The sequence below is a fragment of the Danio rerio genome, chromosome 1, assembly GCF_052040795.2.
Source record: "Danio rerio strain M-AB ecotype USA chromosome 1, GRCz13ab, whole genome shotgun sequence".
NCBI classification, from domain to species: domain Eukaryota; kingdom Metazoa; phylum Chordata; class Actinopteri; order Cypriniformes; family Danionidae; genus Danio; species Danio rerio.
This window is the reverse complement of record NC_141021.1, coordinates 59924363-59944513: the sequence shown is the minus strand read 5'-3', so window position 1 is coordinate 59944513 and position 20151 is coordinate 59924363. Positions and strand designations below refer to the sequence as shown.

At 38.2% G+C, this 20151-nt stretch overlaps 1 protein-coding gene and 1 long non-coding RNA gene across 5 annotated transcripts; one reads left to right on the top strand and one right to left on the bottom strand.

Moving 5' to 3' along the window:
* Positions 1-715: 715 nt before the first annotated feature.
* On the bottom strand, positions 716-14200 carry metrnlb (meteorin like, glial cell differentiation regulator b). 4 transcript variants are annotated; one of them, XR_015477160.1, is made up of 6 exons: positions 13948-14200; positions 8975-9351; positions 6087-6146; positions 2133-2767; positions 1107-2073; positions 716-952 (listed from the first exon to the last, which is right to left on the bottom strand). XR_015477160.1 is itself a non-coding variant. In XM_087238210.1 (4 exons), the coding sequence occupies exons 1-4, from the start codon at positions 14043-14045 to the stop codon at positions 2433-2435; spliced, it is 870 nt and encodes a 289-aa protein (XP_087094336.1). In that variant the 5' UTR covers positions 14046-14200; the 3' UTR covers positions 716-2432. The 4 variants fall into 4 exon arrangements, 1 of the variants encoding a protein (XP_087094336.1); XR_015477159.1 differs by having other exon boundaries at positions 1107-2767; XR_015477158.1 differs by having other exon boundaries at positions 716-2073.
* LOC147847079 (uncharacterized) lies at positions 3236-6290 on the top strand. Its single transcript, XR_015477284.1, has 4 exons — positions 3236-3349; positions 3655-3921; positions 4005-4696; positions 5845-6290. It is a non-coding gene; the product is annotated as an uncharacterized LOC147847079 (long non-coding RNA).
* Positions 14201-20151: the final 5951 nt, after the last annotated feature.

Sequence of the window (20151 nt, the reverse complement as noted above, 5' to 3'; positions counted from 1 at the left end):
TCCACAAAAATACCTCTCTTGCTTTCTTTGCCATCACGTTCATTGTTCAACCGGCGTTTGTTGACTAACAATAACCAAATGCCGAGCGAGACGCATGCTTCCTGTTTATACTAGAACGCGCATGCCCAGAGTGCGCGAATGGTCACGTTATATATGCTTTTGGTGGCGTAGTGTACGGAGACATGTTCAGAAACGCTAGTGTGGACGCGGATCGTTTTTTATCCAAAATGCCGTTTTCAAACTAAAACGCACTAGTGTAAACAGGGCCTTAGTCTATGCTGACATGATCTTCAGCAGCTCAAACACTCTAATGGCTAATGGACAGACGGCTGCTTCTCACTCAGGGCTGCTGTTTATGCTAATGAGATGGAGAGGATGGGCACTAGTGGGCGGGTTTTTCCCCCTTTGATGACATCATACAGAGGGAGAATGTCAATCAAAGTGCTTCTGCAGACTGCCGTCTGATCACAACAAACACAACTCATTACTGTTGACCGTTAGAGGCTGCTGGAGATGTTCACACACAAAGAATGCATGTGGAAGTCTGCAGCCAGACACTATTGGTAATTGCGCCCAGTTGATCTCTCAGGTGGTGTTTCTGACGCTGCATTACAACACATTCACACAGTAACATGATCAAGATTTCACAACTTTCACCACGGGTCTCCTCCAAAACACACACAAGCAGAAAGTGACACCCTCGTCAAGCATGATGTTTCCATTAGGAGTGTTTTATTCCAAACTCACACACACACATAGAGTCCAAAAATCACACACACACACACACACACACACACGCACACACTCCAGTGGTCAGTCAGAACAATCGACTGCTCGATAACTATAAACAAAGCTTTTAACAAAAGCAGCGGCCATCGTCTCGCAGCACACGCAGCAAGAGCTCAGGATACACACACACACACACACACACAAAATAACATACACACAATTACTGACTCACATGTACACAAAATAAGACACACAATCACACACTCATTTGCACACAAACAAACCAAACACAATGACACAGACACACACACTCATATGCACACAGGCCGTAACACATACTAAAATATACACGCATACATGTGCGCACACACGAGCACAAAGAAAATAAGACACACACAAACATGTACACAAAATAAGACACAAGATAGACACACACAAAATTAGACAAACATTTATACACTCACATGTACACACACACACACACACACACACACGCGCACACACACACACACACAATACATAAAACACAATCAAAATAACATACACAAACAGGCAGACACACACAAATTCTAACACACTAACAAAACACACACACTCACAAATTCAAACACAAACAAATAGACAAACACAGGCAGACACACACACAAGCAAATTCACACACACACACACAAATTCACACACACACACAAACAAAATAACACACACAAACAGGCAGACACACACACTTACAAATTCACACATGAAAACAGGCAGACACACACTCACAAATTCTCACACACAAACAAATAACAGAGACAGCCACACACACACACACACACACACAAATTCACACATACAAAAATAACACAGACAAACAGACACACACACTCACAATTTCAAACACACAAACAAAACACAAACACACAGACAAACACACACACACACACACACACACACTTAAAAATGCATAAACACAAACAAAACATCACACACACACTCACAAATTCGCACCCGAATAGACAATCACACACTTACAAATGCATAAACACAAAACGCACACACAATTCACACTCATAAACAAAATAACACACACACACACACAAACAAAATAACACACCCTTACAAATGCACACACACAAACACACAAAATAACACACACACAAAGAACACAAACTCTCTCTCTCACATACACATACATACACAAACACACACTTCTGTGTTTCGACACACACTCCCTCTGTATCAATTTCAGACATGTGAAATCAGGATACACGAACAGGCAGAAACAAACAAACACAACTGTGTGTGTGTGTGTGGGACGCAGAGCTGGTCAGAATCTAAGTGAGATCTGTCCATCTGGAAAAACTGACTCGCGCGCACACACACACACACACACACACACACACACACACACACACACACACACACACACACACACACACACACACACACACACACACACACACACACACACACACACACACACACACACACATCAGGAACATGTCCAGACCTCCTTTCATCATAAATATAATGTCATTCTAATAGCTGGATGAACTATTATGAGGGAATATAAAGTCCTGAAAATCAACATGTATATATTAATCAGCTTTAGTTCTCTAAACCAGTTTCCCCCAAACACAACTTCAACTCATCTCTCTTGATTCCGAGTGAAAGAGTCCCGGTCAGGCCTGTTCTGCAGAGATCTTCAGGTGTGTGTGTGTTTAGTCAGTGTTTATGGTGCAGGGGTTTGTTCCTGCGTCCCGAGCCGCTTGATAAACTCTGAGAAAGTCTGTGTAGAGCGGAGCGCATCCCAGCCAGGCGTCTCCGAACCGCAGCGCTCCGGTGAACAGGAACTCTGTGGGTCCGGCCTGCGGATCACAGCGCTGCAGAATCTGCACTCGACCCGTCCACCGGTCACGCCCGCGCCCCCCGCCGGCCGACACGAATATACGGCTCTTCTGCCGATACACACGGCTCACAGACAGCACCACTGACACCCCATCTTCATCTTCATCTTCATCATTATCCTCTACGCGACTGATTCTGCCACGCGCCACTGAAAAATACAGACGATTTTTAAAAGTTCAAAATGATTAACTAAAAAACTTACTATTTAAAATAAACTAAAATTAACTATATTAGATGTTAGCATGGCTGTAAATGTACGGGTAATATGGAGCCAGATCAATCTCAAAAATAATACATTTATAAAATAAAATTCATACAGGCACAGCACAATTCATGTTTACAAAATACAATTTATAAATTAAAAACACAATTCATAAATACAACATACAATACCTGAATTCACAAGTACATATAAAAACGTTCACCAAATGAAATGGATTTGTGTATATTACGAATCCTGCTTTGAATTTAATGCACATATTATGAATTACGTTTTTTATTACAAATGGAATTTGTGTATTTCTGAATATTTTTTTTAACTTACGAACTTAATTTGCGCATATTATGAATTGTTTTTAATTCCGAATGGAATTTGTGTAATTATTAATCGTTTTTTAAACTTACCAACTTAATTTGCACATATTATGAATTATGTTTTTAATTACGAATTGGATGTGTATTTTTGAATAGTGTTTAAAATTACAAATTAAATTTTTGTATTACGAATTGTGTTTTGAACTTACGAACTGGATTTGTGTATGTTTAAACAGTGTTTTAAATTCCCGAATTGGATTTGTGAATTTACTAATTGTGTTTTGATTTTATGAGTTTAATTTGTGTATTGACTAATTGTATTTTGAATTTACCAGTGGGATTTGTTTAATAATGAATTGGTTTTGTGTATTCAAGAATTGTGCTTTGAACTTACGAATGGGATTTGTGTTTTTATGAATCTTTTTAAACTTACAAACTTAATTTGCGCATATTATGAATTATGTTTTTACACTAATTACGAATTGGATTTGTGTATTGCAGTTTTAATTTACGAGTGGGAGTTGTATATTAACGAATTGTTTCGAAATTATGAATTGGATTTGTGTATGTTTGAATCGCGTTTTGAAATTCCAAATTTAATTTTTGTATTAACAAATTGTGTTTTAAACTAACGAAGTGGATTTGTGTATTTATGAATCGTGTTTTGAACTTACGAATTGGATTTGCGCTTATTATGAATTGTGTTTTTAAATACGAATTGAGTTTTGTATATTTATGAGATGTATTTTGAAGTTAAAAATTGGATTTGTGTACTGTTAAATTGTGTTTTGTTTTGAATTTACAAAAGGAATTTGCATATTTACTAATCATGTTTTTGAATTTACGAATAGAATTTGCAAATTTACTAATCATGTTTTGAATTTACTAATAGAATTTGCATATTTACCAATCATGTTTTTAATTTATGAATGGGATTTGCATATTTACTAATCATGTTTTGAATTTACAAATGGGATTTGCATATTTACTAATCATGTTTTGAATTTATGAATGGGATTTGCATATTTACTAATCATGTTCTGAATTTACGAATGGGATTTGCATATTTACTAATCATGTTTTTAATTTATGAATGGGATTTGCATATTTACTAATCATGTTTTTAATTTATGAATGGATTTGCATATTTACTAATCATGTTTTTAATTTATGAATGGGATTTGCATATTTACTAATCATGTTTCGATTTTATGAATGGGATTTGTGCATTTATGAGGCGTATTTTGAACTAATGAATGGAAATTGCATATTTACTGATCGTTTTTTGAATTTACGAATGGGATTTGTGTATTTATCAGACGTATCTTGAACTAATGAATGGGATTTGAATATTTACGAATTTTTCAACTTTTTGTGTTTTGAACTTCAGGCTATGAGTTGGATTTTGTAAAGATGAATTTTGCTTTTGCATGTATGAGTTATATTGTGTAAATGTATTATATTTGAGACTGATCTGGCTCCATAGGTTAATGCCAAAACTAAACTTCTTGCAACAAAAAGAGTTGTTTTTACCCAGACTTAGGCCCCGTTTACACTAATGCGTTTTAGTTTAAAAACGCATAAGTTTTGCTACGGTTACGCCATCCGTCCACACTACGCCGGAGTTCTCGAGCGCCGAAAACGGAGCGTTTCGAAAACGCTGGAGAAGCCGTTTTCATTCTGAAACGCTGCTGCTCCGTCTCAGTGTGGATGATGGAAAACGGAGACATTTGAAAACGGAGGCGGGGCTGCAGACATTCGCCTCTCTGATTGGGGCTTTTCCTGAATATTAAGTAGCCTAACACGCACAGTTCAGTCCTGCATCTTCTCCGTGTAAGTTAAAACTTCGCAAGTTTGATCAAGGCTGCAGTCTCTTCTTCTCAGTTTGATATGGAAAACAGACTATACCGAGGACACGGGTAAATCTTCAAAGGGAACAGTGTACTTTATAACTTCATTCACATCACCCTGGCTACGGTGTTTTACTTTCTCAACAATAAAATGTAAACATGATTTAAGGAACTGCCTATTTTCATTTTAATATTAACAACTAAACAGACAGCAAAAATGTTGAGGCGTCGTGCTGCAAATATGAGCGTCATCTTCACTGTGTGCATATTTATAACAAAACGGAGCCTACAACAACTGCCTCCTTTCAATTTCAGTGAAAATACGAAACGCACCCTCTCTTTGCTGAATATCAGTTTTAATCGATAATGGCCATTATAAAAGTATAACATACAATAAGTTTATACATTATAGGAAATAAAGGCAAGCGATCAGTCAATATACAGAATAGGCTACGTGCTTACATTAATCATTAACTTATCTTTGCGCTCAGCCAAAACACGTTACCTGAGAACAAGTAATAGATTCCAATATCCAATGAATATGTCGTTAAATAAAGACAACAAGATGAAAGAAATATTCCGTTTAATAAATATAGTGAGGTTAGATCCAGCGGGAGATGCTTGATGAGAAGTCCGACTAGCAGAGCTCTCATCTGGGTAGATTGGCTACAGCGCTTGCCTGAGAGTGTGTGTGTGGTCACGTGATGTGCGTTTTCAGCGTTTTGGTGTGGACGGAGAGCAGTTCAGAAACGCTGGGTGAAACGCGAGTGTGGACGCGGATCGTTTTCATTCTAAAACGCCGTTTTAAAACTAAAACGCACTAGTGTAAACGGGGCCTTAGAGCAGCAATAGTTCTTATCTAAGGTTATCACACCCTCAGAATATCAAACCAGCCCAGTATAAGATTCTTACAGTATGACAACCATGAATAAAAATATCTCAGTATCACAGTATTGTTACTAATCCTCTAAAATATGGTCTTTTTAAATGTCTGGGTAAAAATTCATCCTGTGTGATTTATTTAAGAGAAAACAAGGTACAGTATGCCTTCACAGCAGTATAAGATGATAAATATGTGTTTACCAAAGTCACTGGTGCAGACGGACAACAGCAGCTCTTCATCTGCACACGGCCTGCAAGAGTCTGAAACACACACACACACACACACACACACACACACAAAGAGGAGACGTTAGACACACACACACACATTTGTCCTGTGATGCATCAGAGTGTCAGATCCAGCTGTGCCTGAACACCTCTGACCTTTGACCTCTTTCCGTCAGTATTATCATCGTTATCTGCCTGCGCTTTTGTGTTGTGTGTTATGTCTGAGTGTGTTTTTGTGACATTTCAGGACGCAAATCTGCATGACATAAGTATAACACGATATTGCAAGAAGGTGGTGAAATATGAGGACACTGCTAATGTCCCTATTTCTCCAAAAGCTTATAAAATCACACAGAATGAGTATTTTTAGAAAGTAAAACTGCACAGTTTCCTATGAGGGTTGGTTTAAGGGTAGGGTGGGGTTAGGACTTTAGAAAATACAGTGTGTACAGCATAAAAACAATGGAAACCTATGGAATGTCCCCACAAATCACAAAAACAAACATTTGTGTGTGTGTGTGAGTGAAAGCAGCAGGTGAAGACCTCTCCACACCTCCATCATTATAAATCTACAGCCTGCGGATCGGATGGAGACAGAGAAGCAGACGGAGGCGGAGACAGACAGACATCCAATCATCATTGCTCAACGTGCAGACAGTGTGAATGAATTACACCATCAAACACACACATCTGGAAAGGATTACTACCTCACCTGCGGCCAATACAACAGCGCCCTTTATTTGAAGCCAGCCAATCAGAATCACCTTCAGCCACCGGTGGACCAATCAGAGGCACAGGCTACTGTGATTGACAGCTCTGCAGGCCGTGTGACCCCGGCGAGGCCTCCTGATTAGCTGGTTTGTTTTCTTGTGTCAGGCTGAACATGCAGGGTTTATAAGGTCACACACTTTACTGGAGCTCTCAACTAGTGTTTCAGGTTAATGACAGCGCTGATACTTCACACACAAATCACTCTCTCTCAGGACATGTACACACGGCTACTTTTCGCTTAAAAATGCAGGTTTTCCTCTCCGTTTTGGCCTTCTGTACACACTGAGATGGTGTTTTTAGGAAACTAATACCTATCTTTTTGAAAACACTGTCCAAAGTGAATTAGTTTGACGTTTTCGTGTTGAAGTGTGGACTGTGAAAACGAGTTTGGAAAACGATGCCGCATATCAGACAGTCATCACAGTCATGTGACCAATTTGCTTATTTCCTCTCTAGCACACCCTCGTGTTGTCTGTAACAGTGTTGTCCCGGTACTGAAGTTTTAAAAACGTCCATTTCCCTGCTAACATTTAAGGTGAACTGCTGAGCACGTTCATAAACAGCGCTGATTTGCCATAGTGTTCACCAGTGCTCAACAGAAACGACTGTGATTGGCTGTGAAGATCATCAGTTCACCACTCTCCACAGATAGACGGACATTGGATCGTTTTGAAGCTATGAAGATCGGTCGATTTATCAGCGGATCGCTCGGCTGTGTTTGCACTCAGTAAACATCGGTCAAGTGCAGTGACCTGATGACCTTCCCGGCCAAAATAACAGCGTTGTTTAAGAACGCCATCAACAGTGCCTTAAATGTTAGCGGGAAATGGACCTTTTTTTATTTCAGTACTAAATTTTAGTATCGTGACAAGTGTAATATAGTGAAAGAACCAGGGGCCTCATGTACGAAGACTTGCGTGGAAATCTTACTGAAAACATTGTGTACGCACAAAGCTGTAAATGTGCGTACGCAGAAAAAATTTCAGATGTATGAAACACTGCGTACGCCGAATCCCACGCATATTCTTTTGTACATCTGAATGAACGTGAAACTGAGCGCAACATGCACGAGCACAAAACCCCTCCCTGCCTCCTCCCCCGTATGAATATGCTAATGACTATGCTAATGGCAAAACCCAACGAAAAAGCAACGGCAAAATCAAGCAAAAAGAGAAACTTTGAACAGAATGTGAAATGGAGGTGCTGCTTTCGGAGGTAGACCGGAGAAATGCGGTGTTATTTGCAAGTTTGTTCTCCGGAATTAACAACAAAAGAAAAAAATAGAGTGGGAGAGTTTAGCTGATGCGGTTAACACAGTTGGGTCTGAACATCGCACTGAGTGCATTAAAAATAGAAATAGTGTGGTTTATATCTGTAAAATGTTGCAGGACGCTTAACAGTCTCAGTGGTGCTACTCCTAAGACGCATGTGAACATGAATTGATACGTTCGAGCATGAACTCGGCTCGAATCCAGCGTCTGATGAACTCTTTCTTGTTTTTTCCCCCGCTACATATCAGATTTTGCCCACTATTTATCACGAGAAAGACAAGTAGGCATCATCAATAAGTTCATATCAATAAGCATCATATTTTATTTGCACATTTATTGAATGGAAATGTTTCTGATTCACGCTTGCAAATTCATCTTCAGATAGTGTCTTTATAGCAATGTGCGTGCGGTAGATTGCTCAGATTACATTGGGAAAACAGGCGATCGCTGTAAATTGTGCTTTAATGTTTGGCTGGTCAACTGTATGGTATGGAAACCTTATATACCTGCTAGATGAACCCGTCTCATACAGCTGCCATTGCAAGGCTCAGACACTTTGTAGAGAGCAATTTAACACAACTGCCTCTAGGAGTCGCCAATGGAAATAAAACAGACACGCACAAAAAATGTGCGTACGCCAGCCAGAAAGCTGCCGTGAACCTGCGCACATTCCCACGTTCAGTTCATTGTTAGTAAATCCAAACGTGAGCGATTCTGAGCGTGAAACCTGGCGTACGCAAAGTTTTTGTGCGTACGCAGCGTTGATACATGAGGCCCCAGATCATTAGCTTAAGTGGTGTGTGTGTAGCTCAGTTGTACCTGTGTGTTGATCAGCAGTAGTATGTGCGTAGCTGAGCTGATACTGGAAGGCAGTGATCCTCCTGCTGATGTCCCGCTGTACGGACGCCTCCAGAAACAGCGCCCCCTCCTGCAGACTGAAGCAGCGCACGCGTCCCGCCGCCTGCTCCTCTTCGCTCAGCAGCACCCGCAGCGCTCCGGCCCGCTCCAGCAGCACAGTGGCCCCGCGAGAGTCCCGCCTCGGCTTCACACACACACGTAGATCAGCGGAGGACGGCAGGTTCGGCCGCAGGTTCACCATTATCGCTCCGGTGGGATACAGCCACTGCAGAGAGCCTTCAGCACAGCGCAGATACACCTGCTCCACATCCCGCGCGTGAGACTCGTGCGTCAGACCACTGCACAACACAAACACACATGTTGGTATAGGGGGGTTACAGGAACTCTCCATAGGCCAAAATATCTGTGGCACTATTTGACTGTCAAAAGACCCCGTAAAGTATGATTTTGAAAATCGTTTGGAATTACAAGGACATCAGACATTTCCTCATAAACCACCATTATAGAGTGAAACTACCCCATAACCCTGTCAACATACAAAAACTGCCCCTGTAAACCACCAAAATCAGTTCTCACACACACACAACACAGTCAGGACAGTTTTCTCAGATTACCAGCTCAATGATGAGTGCTTTCCCTGCTGAAAACTCCAGCTTAAACCAGCCTAGGCTGGTTGGCTGGTTTTAGCTGGTTGACCAGGCTGGTTTTAGAGGGGTTTTGGCCATTTCCAGACTGGTTTCCAGCTATTTCCAGCCTGGTCTTAGCTGGTCAGGCTGGAAAATGACCAGCCAAATCCAGCTAAAACCAGCTTGACCAGCCTGGTTTAAGCTGGACATAGCTGGTTTTGGCTGGACTCCCAGCTTGGCTAGGCTGGTCAAGCTGGTTTTAGCTGGTCATCTCCCAGCTTGACCAGCTAAGACCAGGCTGGAAATGGCTGGAAACCCTCTAAAACCAGCCTGGTCGACCAGCTAAAACCAGCACAACCAGCCTAGGCTGGTTTAAGCTGGATTTTACAGCAGGGTTATGCATGAAGTGTGTTCAGAATTACAGTCCTTATATAGCAGGGGTTCTCAATCTCAGTCCTGGAGGGCCGGTGTCCAGCAAAGTTTAGTTCCAATCCCAATCAAACACACCTGGGCTACCTGGTCAAGCTCTTACAAGGCTTTCTAGAAACTTCCTTGCAGGTGTGTTGAGGCAAGTTAGAGCTAATGCTGTGTTCACACCAGACACGGAATGCACGGATAAATCGCGCGTTAATAGCCGCATGAACATTTGTTTACTAGTTTACTCACTAGTGTAGTTTACTCGCTTCATTCGCACGTCAAATTCACTTCAGAACAGACTCTAGCTTTATTGCTAAATGGATAAAATTGATTTTATGAAGAAAATAACAGTGTTTATGTGCTTTATAAAGGCTGAAAAGAGCGTTGATACATTTAGGGCCGTGTCTGAGTCCACTACATACTTTCAGAGGTGCATCCAACTCTGAGCTCATAAACTCCTCCAGAAACTGAACCTGGATGACGGAGGCTTTCAGCGGTGCTTCTGACTGAGCCGAACCCAGTTTCATGCACTGTTTTCGGTGTCGGCTGGAGGATTTTCCCAGGGACACCAACAAAAGGCGTAAGCTTCTAATTGGTTAACGTGGCGTGAAGGTCAGCTTAAGTTACGATTTTTTAACTCGAGCGATTCGCGCTAAATAGTTCCAACTCCAATCAAACACACCTGGGCTAGCTAGTCAAGCTCTTACAAGGCTTTCTAGAAACTTCCTTGCAGGTGTGTTGAGGAGAGTTAGAGCTAATGCTGTGTTCACACCAGACACGGAATGCACGGATAAATCGCGCGTTAATAGACGCGTGAACATTTGAGTTTACTCGCTTCATTCACACGTCAAATTCACTTCAGAACAGACTCTAGCTTCATTGCTAAATGGCTAACATGGATTTTATGAAGAAAATAACAGTGTTTATTTGCTTTATGAAGGCTGAAAACAGCGTCGATACGTTTAGGGCCGTGTCTGAGTCCACTAGATCCTTTCAGAGGTGCATCCAGCTCTGTAAGCTCATAAACTCCTCCAGAAACTGAACCTGGATGACGGAGGCTTTCAGAAACGCCAACTGACCCAGACGAGGCTCAAAAAAGAGTACTTCTTGTTGTGAAGCAATCTTCCTATCCACTGAGCCACCGTGACACCCCATTTCTAATTTATTTGTATTATTTATACTAGTTAGTTAGTTTTCATTGTTGTTTTAACATTTCTATACATTTTTTAGCATGATTTCAGTTTTATTATTATAAGTATTTTTTTTTTACATTTTTTGTCAACATTTTAATTTAGGTTTATTATTAATGCCTATTATTATTATTATTATTAATAATATTAGTTCAATTGGATGTCTGAGCAATGCATGTTTTCAGTATTATGTTTTGCACAATTTTAATGAACAAAAACAGCATCTATTATTACTTTAGACGTTTATGTTCTGCTTCTCACTGAACGCAGAGGAACACAAGGGCTGGTTTTTCAGGAAACAGAGAGCTTGACGAATCAGGATGTTCAGAGCTTTGATCCGTCGTGACCTTCAGCTTGAACTCGACCTCTTCAGCAGATCAGATGTCAGAAAAACGGTGTGTGATATTAACTCAAGCTGAAGCAGACACACACACACACACACACACACTTAAACACTCAAGATCATTCACGTTCAGATGAAAGATACGGCACAAGCTGTCATCCAGATGTGACATTTTCATTTCTCCGCCGATGCGCTTTCAAGTGGTTGTGGTTCGTTATTTAGGGATGATTAAAGAGTGTGTGTGTGTGTGTGTGTGTGTGTGTGTGTGTGTGTTTCAGCTGGACTGCTGCCGAGGATTGCAGATTTACACTCTTTTACACCAGGTGTACATCAGTTGTAAAACACCACTAAAAGTCACTTTAATTTATTGTGTTTAGTCACATTTGAGACTACAAATAATATTAGACTTATTTAAAATACATATTATTTATATATTAATCATTTGTTTTTTACATTTTTGTATTTTTACATGCTTTGACATTGTTTTTTACTTTAAACTTTGTTTCTCTGTGGAGAATTTCAGATTTACAGTCGGGGTGTATATTGGTGGTGAAACAATCCAAAACTCCAAATAATAATAGACCTATTAAAAAGCATATTATATATCTTTAATTAAAAATTAGATTTGGTTTAGGCATTTTTACATGCTATGTCATTTTATTTACATTTTATATTAATATTTCAGTATTAGTCATTTTATATTTCAACTAAAACATTGTCTGCTATTTCTAATTGCAAGCTGCATATCCATCCATCCATCTATCCATCTATCTATCTATCTATTTTTTGTATTAATTAATAATTAAATAACTAGTTGGTTTCAAAGGAAGTTTTTCGAGTTTAACTTTTCAATATTTAATTTAGCATTGTTTTTTAGTTAATGTTGTTATTTCAGACATGTTATTTCTGTATTACAGTCTCTCCTTTAGTTATTGTTTACATTTATTATGAATATTAACTAGTGATTAGCTTATTGATCGCAATAGTTGGTTTCAAATGTAATTTGTCAGGTTAGTTTTTTTAAGTTAGGTTAACGTTTCAATATTTTATTTGATAATATTCTAAGTTAATGTTATTACTTCAGACTTTGTTTATCTGTGTAGGATTTCAGATTTGCAATCTTCATGAGCATGGCCCTGATGGCTGTTAAACACCACTGAAAGTCCCGTGTATTTTACTGCGTTTACTCAAATTTAAAGCTTCAATTGATAATAGGCTAATTCTGAAACACAGATTAATGATATGTCAGTATTTCCACCAAATATGGAGAGTTTGGCTGCTCATGCGAGCGAGTAAATGATGACTGAACATCTGTAGTTCATGACTCGCCATTATAATTAAACAGACTGGGTTTGGTTTCCACTCAAATCGGTGCCAAATGTCCTCCGGAGAAAAAGCAAAACGAGTCCTGCACACATGACCTCCAAATCTCCCCCATTTCAGCCGGCTTGCTTTTAATTAACGTTATTAAATCATTTTCTGGAGTCAATTAAGCGGCGGAGCGCGAAGTTAATGGAGGCCAGATTCTGCGCGGTTTGATTCACTGAGTTAAATGAAGGAGTCGAAAGGAGAAGTGCGAGTCAGCTGCTAAAACCAGATCACTAACACATGACAGAGAGAAACAGAGAAAACACATGGAGATGAACGTCACTGTGGGAGAAGAAATACTCAATAAACCCGCATTTCATCGCCTGAGCCAGCAGAGGGAAATTCATTTTAGTGAATCGACTCATTCGAACGAATCATTTGGAAGCGTTTATTGTTTCATTTTTTATTGAAAAATAGCTCTGGGTTAAGCGGGATGTTTATATTTATGATTCATACACGGTAAACACTTAATGGTTGTCACAATTAGTGTACAGTTGAATACTAATTCAATCACCAAAACAGTTTTTCCCGGCAAAACGCATGGAAAAGAATCGCTTCAGAAGAATCGGTTCGAGATTCAGTGTCTTCAGGTTAAATGTCAGCACATGTCCTAAGTAAGGGCATGTCCAGACCATCCTCTCTTACAGCATTTCTTGCTTTAACAGTCTTTAAATATTATTATAACACGTTTAAATAAGTATCACAGTCCTCAAACGTTAAATCTCATTTATTTGCATACCAATATTAATACAAAAAAAACAGACAAAGCTAATTAAAATGTTCAAGATGAGCTTATATAGGCTAATAAAATCTAATGATTTTAGAAAATCTATTAAAATTGTTGTGCAACATTCTATGCAAACTACAAAGCAAACGGAGTTTAGTTATTGTCCTTGTGTATGCATTACATCAGCACATAATAAAAGCGGTTTTTAAAAATGCATTTAAATAAACAAAATCTTTACACTAATGGAAAAGAATAATCCTCACCTTCCCGTCCAGCTGCACTGATCACTGGAATACTGTGCACATCCACACAGGACCACAGCTGACAACACAAGCAATAAAAGCATCCTCCAAACCCCCATCAAGCTCCTCCAGCCTGTAGAAATGCCCAGTTCTGCAATCTTCAACACCTACATGACCGAACCGCGAGCAGAAATTAGTATTTCAGTCCAGAATGAACCGCTCATTACCGCGTGTGAGAGTCCGAATCCACACACACACACGCACACACACACACACAGTCCGGCTCAAACTTTCACCTCATACAACCGCAGTCACAGCCACGCCCACAAACACACGACGCGTAGCTAAACCACGCCTACTATAACAGCACACGCGTAAAAACCACGCCCATAGCAGCTCTGGGATCGTGAAACAGCCTTATTTGTGCATAAATCCATAATTAAAACTGCATCAATGTCCTTCAAACAATGCATTAGTAGTATTATTGTGTTTCATTTGACTTCAAATCCCAAAATCCATTGCTTCTGAGTGTATTTTACCCGTTCAAAATACTCCAGTTACCAGTTTATAGCAAAGGTATTACATGAGATTTTACATGCCACCATGTTTATAAGGTGTTTTCATAATATTATCAAAGATCTGCTTCCAATAGGGTGAATTTGGGTCATCTGGGACAAGCTTCAGTGTGTTATTTCTGTTCTAACAAAATTCAGGCAACAGGACTTTTATTATAAATTTAGCATGGACTGCATGTGAGTGAAATCACATGACTTCGTGAGGGGTTCCATAGAGGGGGGGGGGGGGGGGGGGGGGGGGCACTTGTCAATCAGCAAGCTCTCATCAAAACTGGATGACAAGGTCAGAGACAGGATTCTGACTAGATTAATGTTAAGGACATGAACCTGTCATAAATAAGGCAATGTTCCCAATTGTTGTCAAATTATGTTTGTGATGTATTCAAGTAACAAAATATATATTAAAGTGTTAAAAATGTTTTTTAATTTTTAATTTTATTTCAAACATTTTTTGTTGTCCCACATAATCAAATATGACTGATAATGTGGGACAGCAAGGTTTGGGTAATCTGGACCGGGACAGCCTTTGAATGGGAGAAATATGCATTTAGAGACTTTATAAATTTAATGACTACAAAGATGGATTGTACAATGCTCTGTACACAAACTGGCATCCATAAATATGGCAAATATGTACTTTTTTTCACAAAAATATTGGTCACACTTTACAATAAGGTTCATTAGTTAATGTTAATTAATGCATTTACTAACATGAACAAACAATGAACAATACATTTACTACTGTATTTATTCATGTTAGTAAACGTTAGTTAATGAAAATACAGTAGTTCAATGTTAGTTCATGTTAACTCATGGTGCATTAACTAATGTTAACAAGCATGGACTTTAATGTTAATAATGCATTAGTAAATGTTCAATTATGATTAATAAATGCTGCACAAGTGTTGTTCATGATTAGTTCATGTTAGTAAATGCATTAACTAATGAACCTTATTGTAAAGTGTTACCAAAATACTAATAGGTGTGGCATGGCTCTTCTCAGTATAATATCTTTATTATGTTTTCTTAGGTGGCTAGAAAACATCTTAGGGTTTTCAGAAAAGTCTATGGGGTATATGCCGAAGCATGCTAATAGGACTTTTAATTTGCCAGTAACCTGGGTTAAGTGCTCAGATTGTACAAGAAGCACTGCATTAAATTACATTTCTCTCGTCATGTCTTTATAATATGAGCATTTATTTTACCCCAGTATATTTATGGAGCTTCTGCGTTAGCCTGCCGATTCTGACGGGCGCGTGCGAGTAAACAGCTTTTTGTCTCGCTTTACGCTTAAACAACCAAATAAATGCTAAAGTTTATTGAACTGAATGTATTTTAATGACATTACAACATCGATGCTGTATAAGGAACCGTATGAAATGGAAAAAAGTTCACAATAACAGCTCACCGGAAGTGTATCAGCATGGGAACAGCACTAGCTCGGCATATACCCTATTGTGGGGTTCTAGATAGACAATGAAATAGAGAGCTGAAGTCAAAACTGCAAAAAGTGTCCCAGATTACCTGAATTCACCCTTCCATTTTACATGCCTAAAATCAGGTGTTTATGACTTTTGTGCTCTTTTTACAGTGAACGAAGTCATTTATGCCATTAAACTCCTATTTGCACGGGTGAAACACAAACCACATGAAATATTACTATTAATACTGTTGTAAATTAAAGCAAACACTGTAGTGTTTATGAACCGTATTATTATTAAACGTGTATAGGCGATATCTGCGACATTACACTGAATGGGTAACATTTGATTTTGCAAATAAAAAAAAAATTATGAATAATTTGAATGAATTCATAAAAATTAAAAAATTTAAAAAAATTAAAACATTTTTAAAAAATGTAAAAATTATGAATTTTTTTTAACACTGTATTTAGCAACAGGCATATATTTAACAGTTTGAAATGAATATTAGGCAATCTCAGGCATTGTTTTTTTTTTTTTTTTTTTTTTTTAAAGGGTTTTAAAGTAGGGGAAGGATCCATTTAGGGATCCAGTCCTGTTACCAAAAACCAAGTTCCTTTTTAAAAGGTCGTTTTAATGTCAACTAATTGATTAGTCTTCCACTCACAAAAGTGTTTATCTTAAAAAAAATAGTTGGTGAAAAGTTTGAATAATTTATATTTATTACAAAAAAAAATCCCTAAATATGTACAAAAACAAAAAATGCAAAGACATTTCTTTTTAAGATATTTTCCAGGAGACCCAAACTGCAAGATTGAAAGTCCTCAAGTCACATAACTATAAGTCTACTATTGGATAAATTATGAACATAACAGACTATCATTTAACCTCATTTCTTGGATATTCTTTTTAATGAATGATCCAGCATACTGTGATATTAACTAGTGAATTAATAAACCGTTATAAATACTTTAGTTTTACTACAGTAAACTGTGGTGTATTGGTTGATTTGTTTACATTACCATAGTACTTTTTTTCTCATGGGTGGAATTTTCATGCATTCATATCACCTGCTTTCAATAGTACCACAAATTCACAACAGTATCTGGATGCAGCCTTTATGATGCAAGCTGAGACTGCACCACTCAGCGATGCAATGTCAGACAAAAATGGAGCTAGTGACGTCACTGTGACAAGTAGGGTTAGGTGAGCCCATTAAAAAAGCATTGGATGCAGCTCAGATTGCACTGCATCAGGTCTGCAGCCACACCCCTCTCCAAATTCACGTGTTTATGATTATTGTTTTTTTCCTGTATCTACAATGAAGGTCTATTGTGAAGTGATGCACTGCAAAATGCTTTTCTTAGATTTTTTGTCTTGTTTCTAGTCCAGATGTCTAAACGTTATTAAATCAAGAAGCATTTTCTAGACAAGCAAAACATATTGTCTTGTTTTAAGAAATAATATGCCAAAATGAAGTGAGTTTTTCCTTAAATCAAGCTATAATCTGCCAATGGGGTAAGCAAAATAATCTTATCACAAATCGAAAAACAAGATTTTTTTATATGTTAAATGACTATATGTTTTGCTTGTCTAGAAAATGCTTAAGAATTTGTAGATTTTGGACTAGAAACAAGACACAGATTTGCAGTGTATCTGACCGAACTCGTGTTATTTGCATTAGTGAAAGACACTGGGCACCGGAATATGATCTCCTGTATGGCATGAGGCACGCGAACAGCTCCTTCTGAGAGTGTGTATGACTGAATGTGTGTGTGTCTTGAGGTGCTGTGGTTATTCTGGGCTCTATAAACACTCGTATCAGATGCTGCTGAGTCGCGCGCTGTTATTACGGCTGCACGCGCCTCGCGGGACACTGAGCGAACACTGCGCATGCGTCGAATATACAGCATTATTATTATTAGCGCTTCTGTGAGCTTTATTTTTTTCAGTGCTGTTTAATGGAGAGATTTGATTTATTAAATGTTTAATAACAAATATCTTATAACTAGTTACTTTTATCTTCGCTATGATGATAGTAGATACTACTTTAATAGTTATTTTGTACTAGTATTCAGCTTAAAGTGACATTTAAAGGCTTAACTAGGGCAAAGTCATTGGATAATAGTGGTTTACTCTGTAGGTGATCGTAAATCTAAATCATTTTAAGGGGGCTAATAATATTGACCACAGCAGTTTCTACATTAAATTTCTTTTTAATTTCAACTAAAACACATAGGATTTTTACCAGATAAGATATAATAGGGAATACTGAGGAAAAAATGTCCATAAATCACATAATAATTACAATTTCAGAGGAGAATTAAGCATATTTTCGTTTTAAAGAACGATATGAACTTCATATTATTTTCTATGAAGTGACAAACACAAACTCACAAGTCTTGAGATGATCGATTCAGACTCTAATAAATATACATTTATCATATATATATATATAATATTTAACATTACAAATTGTATTTCTAATAAAATTAACCACACTTTTATATTAATTTAATTTCACATTATTAATTTAAATAATGTTATTGTTAAACAAGAAAAAAAAACTAAAAACTAAAAACAATAAGCTAAAAAACAATATTTTTTATTAATTAAAAAGCATTTTGGAAAAGCCGTATTTAGGAAGCAGGGCGATAAAATCTGAACAAACATTCACTGGGATTTGAGGTGTGTGTGTGTGTGACTGGAATGTGTGTGGTATTAAGACATTATCTAGGGTCAGCAGTGGTGTGTGTGTCTCAGGTGATGGAGCATGTTTTCTCAGTGTTTGTGTGTGTGTGTGTGTGTGTGTGTGTGACAGGTCATTTGTGTAATGACTGGTGTTGAGTTCTGACCTTAAACCCACACGCCATCCTAAACATGTTCAGGTCACAAACTTTGACCCCTCGCCTCCCTCCCTCACACACACACACACACACCGAGAAAACATTCTCCATCACCTTACACACACACACACACATACATACATGCACACACACTACTGCTGACCTCAGATAAAGTCTTAATACCACACACACATTCCAGTCTCACACACACACACAAACTAAACATATCTGCAAGACCTCAATGTTTGAGGGTTTCTGCCATCAGACACTCACAAACACAAACACACAATTAAAACAGCAGAAAACATAATAAATATATATAAACACACTGCATATTTAATATTACATATTTCATATCAGGAGCTGTTGTGTGACTACATGTGTACTTATTCTGTACCTACATGAAATGAAACAGCAGAAGACTGAAACAATGTTCTTTCATTAACTAAAATACAAGGCGTAAAGCCGTTTACAGGTGAGAAATTAAAGTGAAAACCTTCCCTAATCCAAACCCAAAAACAAGAAACTTTTTTTTACAGGCTTTAAACTTAAAGTTAAATCTAAGACATTTTTAAGACGGGCGAAGCAGTGGCGCAGTAGGTAGTGCAGTCACCTCACAGCAAGAAGGTCGCTGGTTCAAGCCTCGGCTCAGTTGGTGTTTCTGTGTGGAGTTTGCATGTTCTCCCTGCGTTCGCGTGGGTTTCCTCCGGGTGCTCCGGTTTCCCCCACAGTCCAAAGACATGCGGTACAGGTGAATTGGGTAGGCTAAATTGTCCGTAGTGTATGAGTGTGTGTAAAAGCTTGCGTAAAAAAAGCTTGCGCTGCGTAAAAGCTTGCTGGATAAGTTGGCGGTTCATTCCGCTGTGGCAACCTCGGATTAATAAAGGGACTAAGCCAACAAGAAAATGAATGAATGAATGACATTTTAAAGACCATTATTGTAATTATAATATTAGAGACATGTTAATACGCAGCTGTCAATCAATTAAGTGGGCGGAGAAGCCGCACTCCAATGTCACGTTGCGATCGGCCTCAAAGAGGGCGATCCTATTTGGATCCTATTTTACCATCCTAAAGAGGGATTTGGATCCTATTTTACCATCAGGAAATTTAAAAAAAGAGACGTGTTGTGTTTCTATCACCTCAATATGACTGTGCACACACTATACCTTCACACAGTTCTGTCCAATATTTTAGATATTTCTCAGCAAAATATTTTAAATACTGTATAAAAACAGCTCTACTTTTTTCCCAGCACACACTTTCTTTAAAGTAAAATAAATATTATATATATATATATATATATATATAAACGGATGTTTTCAAAGTTTTTAGTACTATAATAAACTAAATATATGTACAACAATCTGTCCAGGTCGGTAT

What these genes read in the sequence shown, in the direction of transcription:
- metrnlb (XM_087238210.1), bottom strand. Translation starts at nt 14,045, where the DNA reads ATGGGGGTTTGGAGGATGCTTTTATTGCTTGTGTTGTCAGCTGTGGTC. An exon ending in CAGTGCAGCTGGACGGGAAG is followed by an intron (nt 9,352 to 13,947) that starts GTGAGGATTATT and finishes TGTGTTGTGCAG; the next exon opens with TGGTCTGACGCACGAGTCTC. An exon ending in TACTGCTGATCAACACACAG is followed by an intron (nt 6,147 to 8,974) that starts GTACAACTGAGC and finishes TGTGTGTTTCAG; the next exon opens with ACTCTTGCAGGCCGTGTGCA.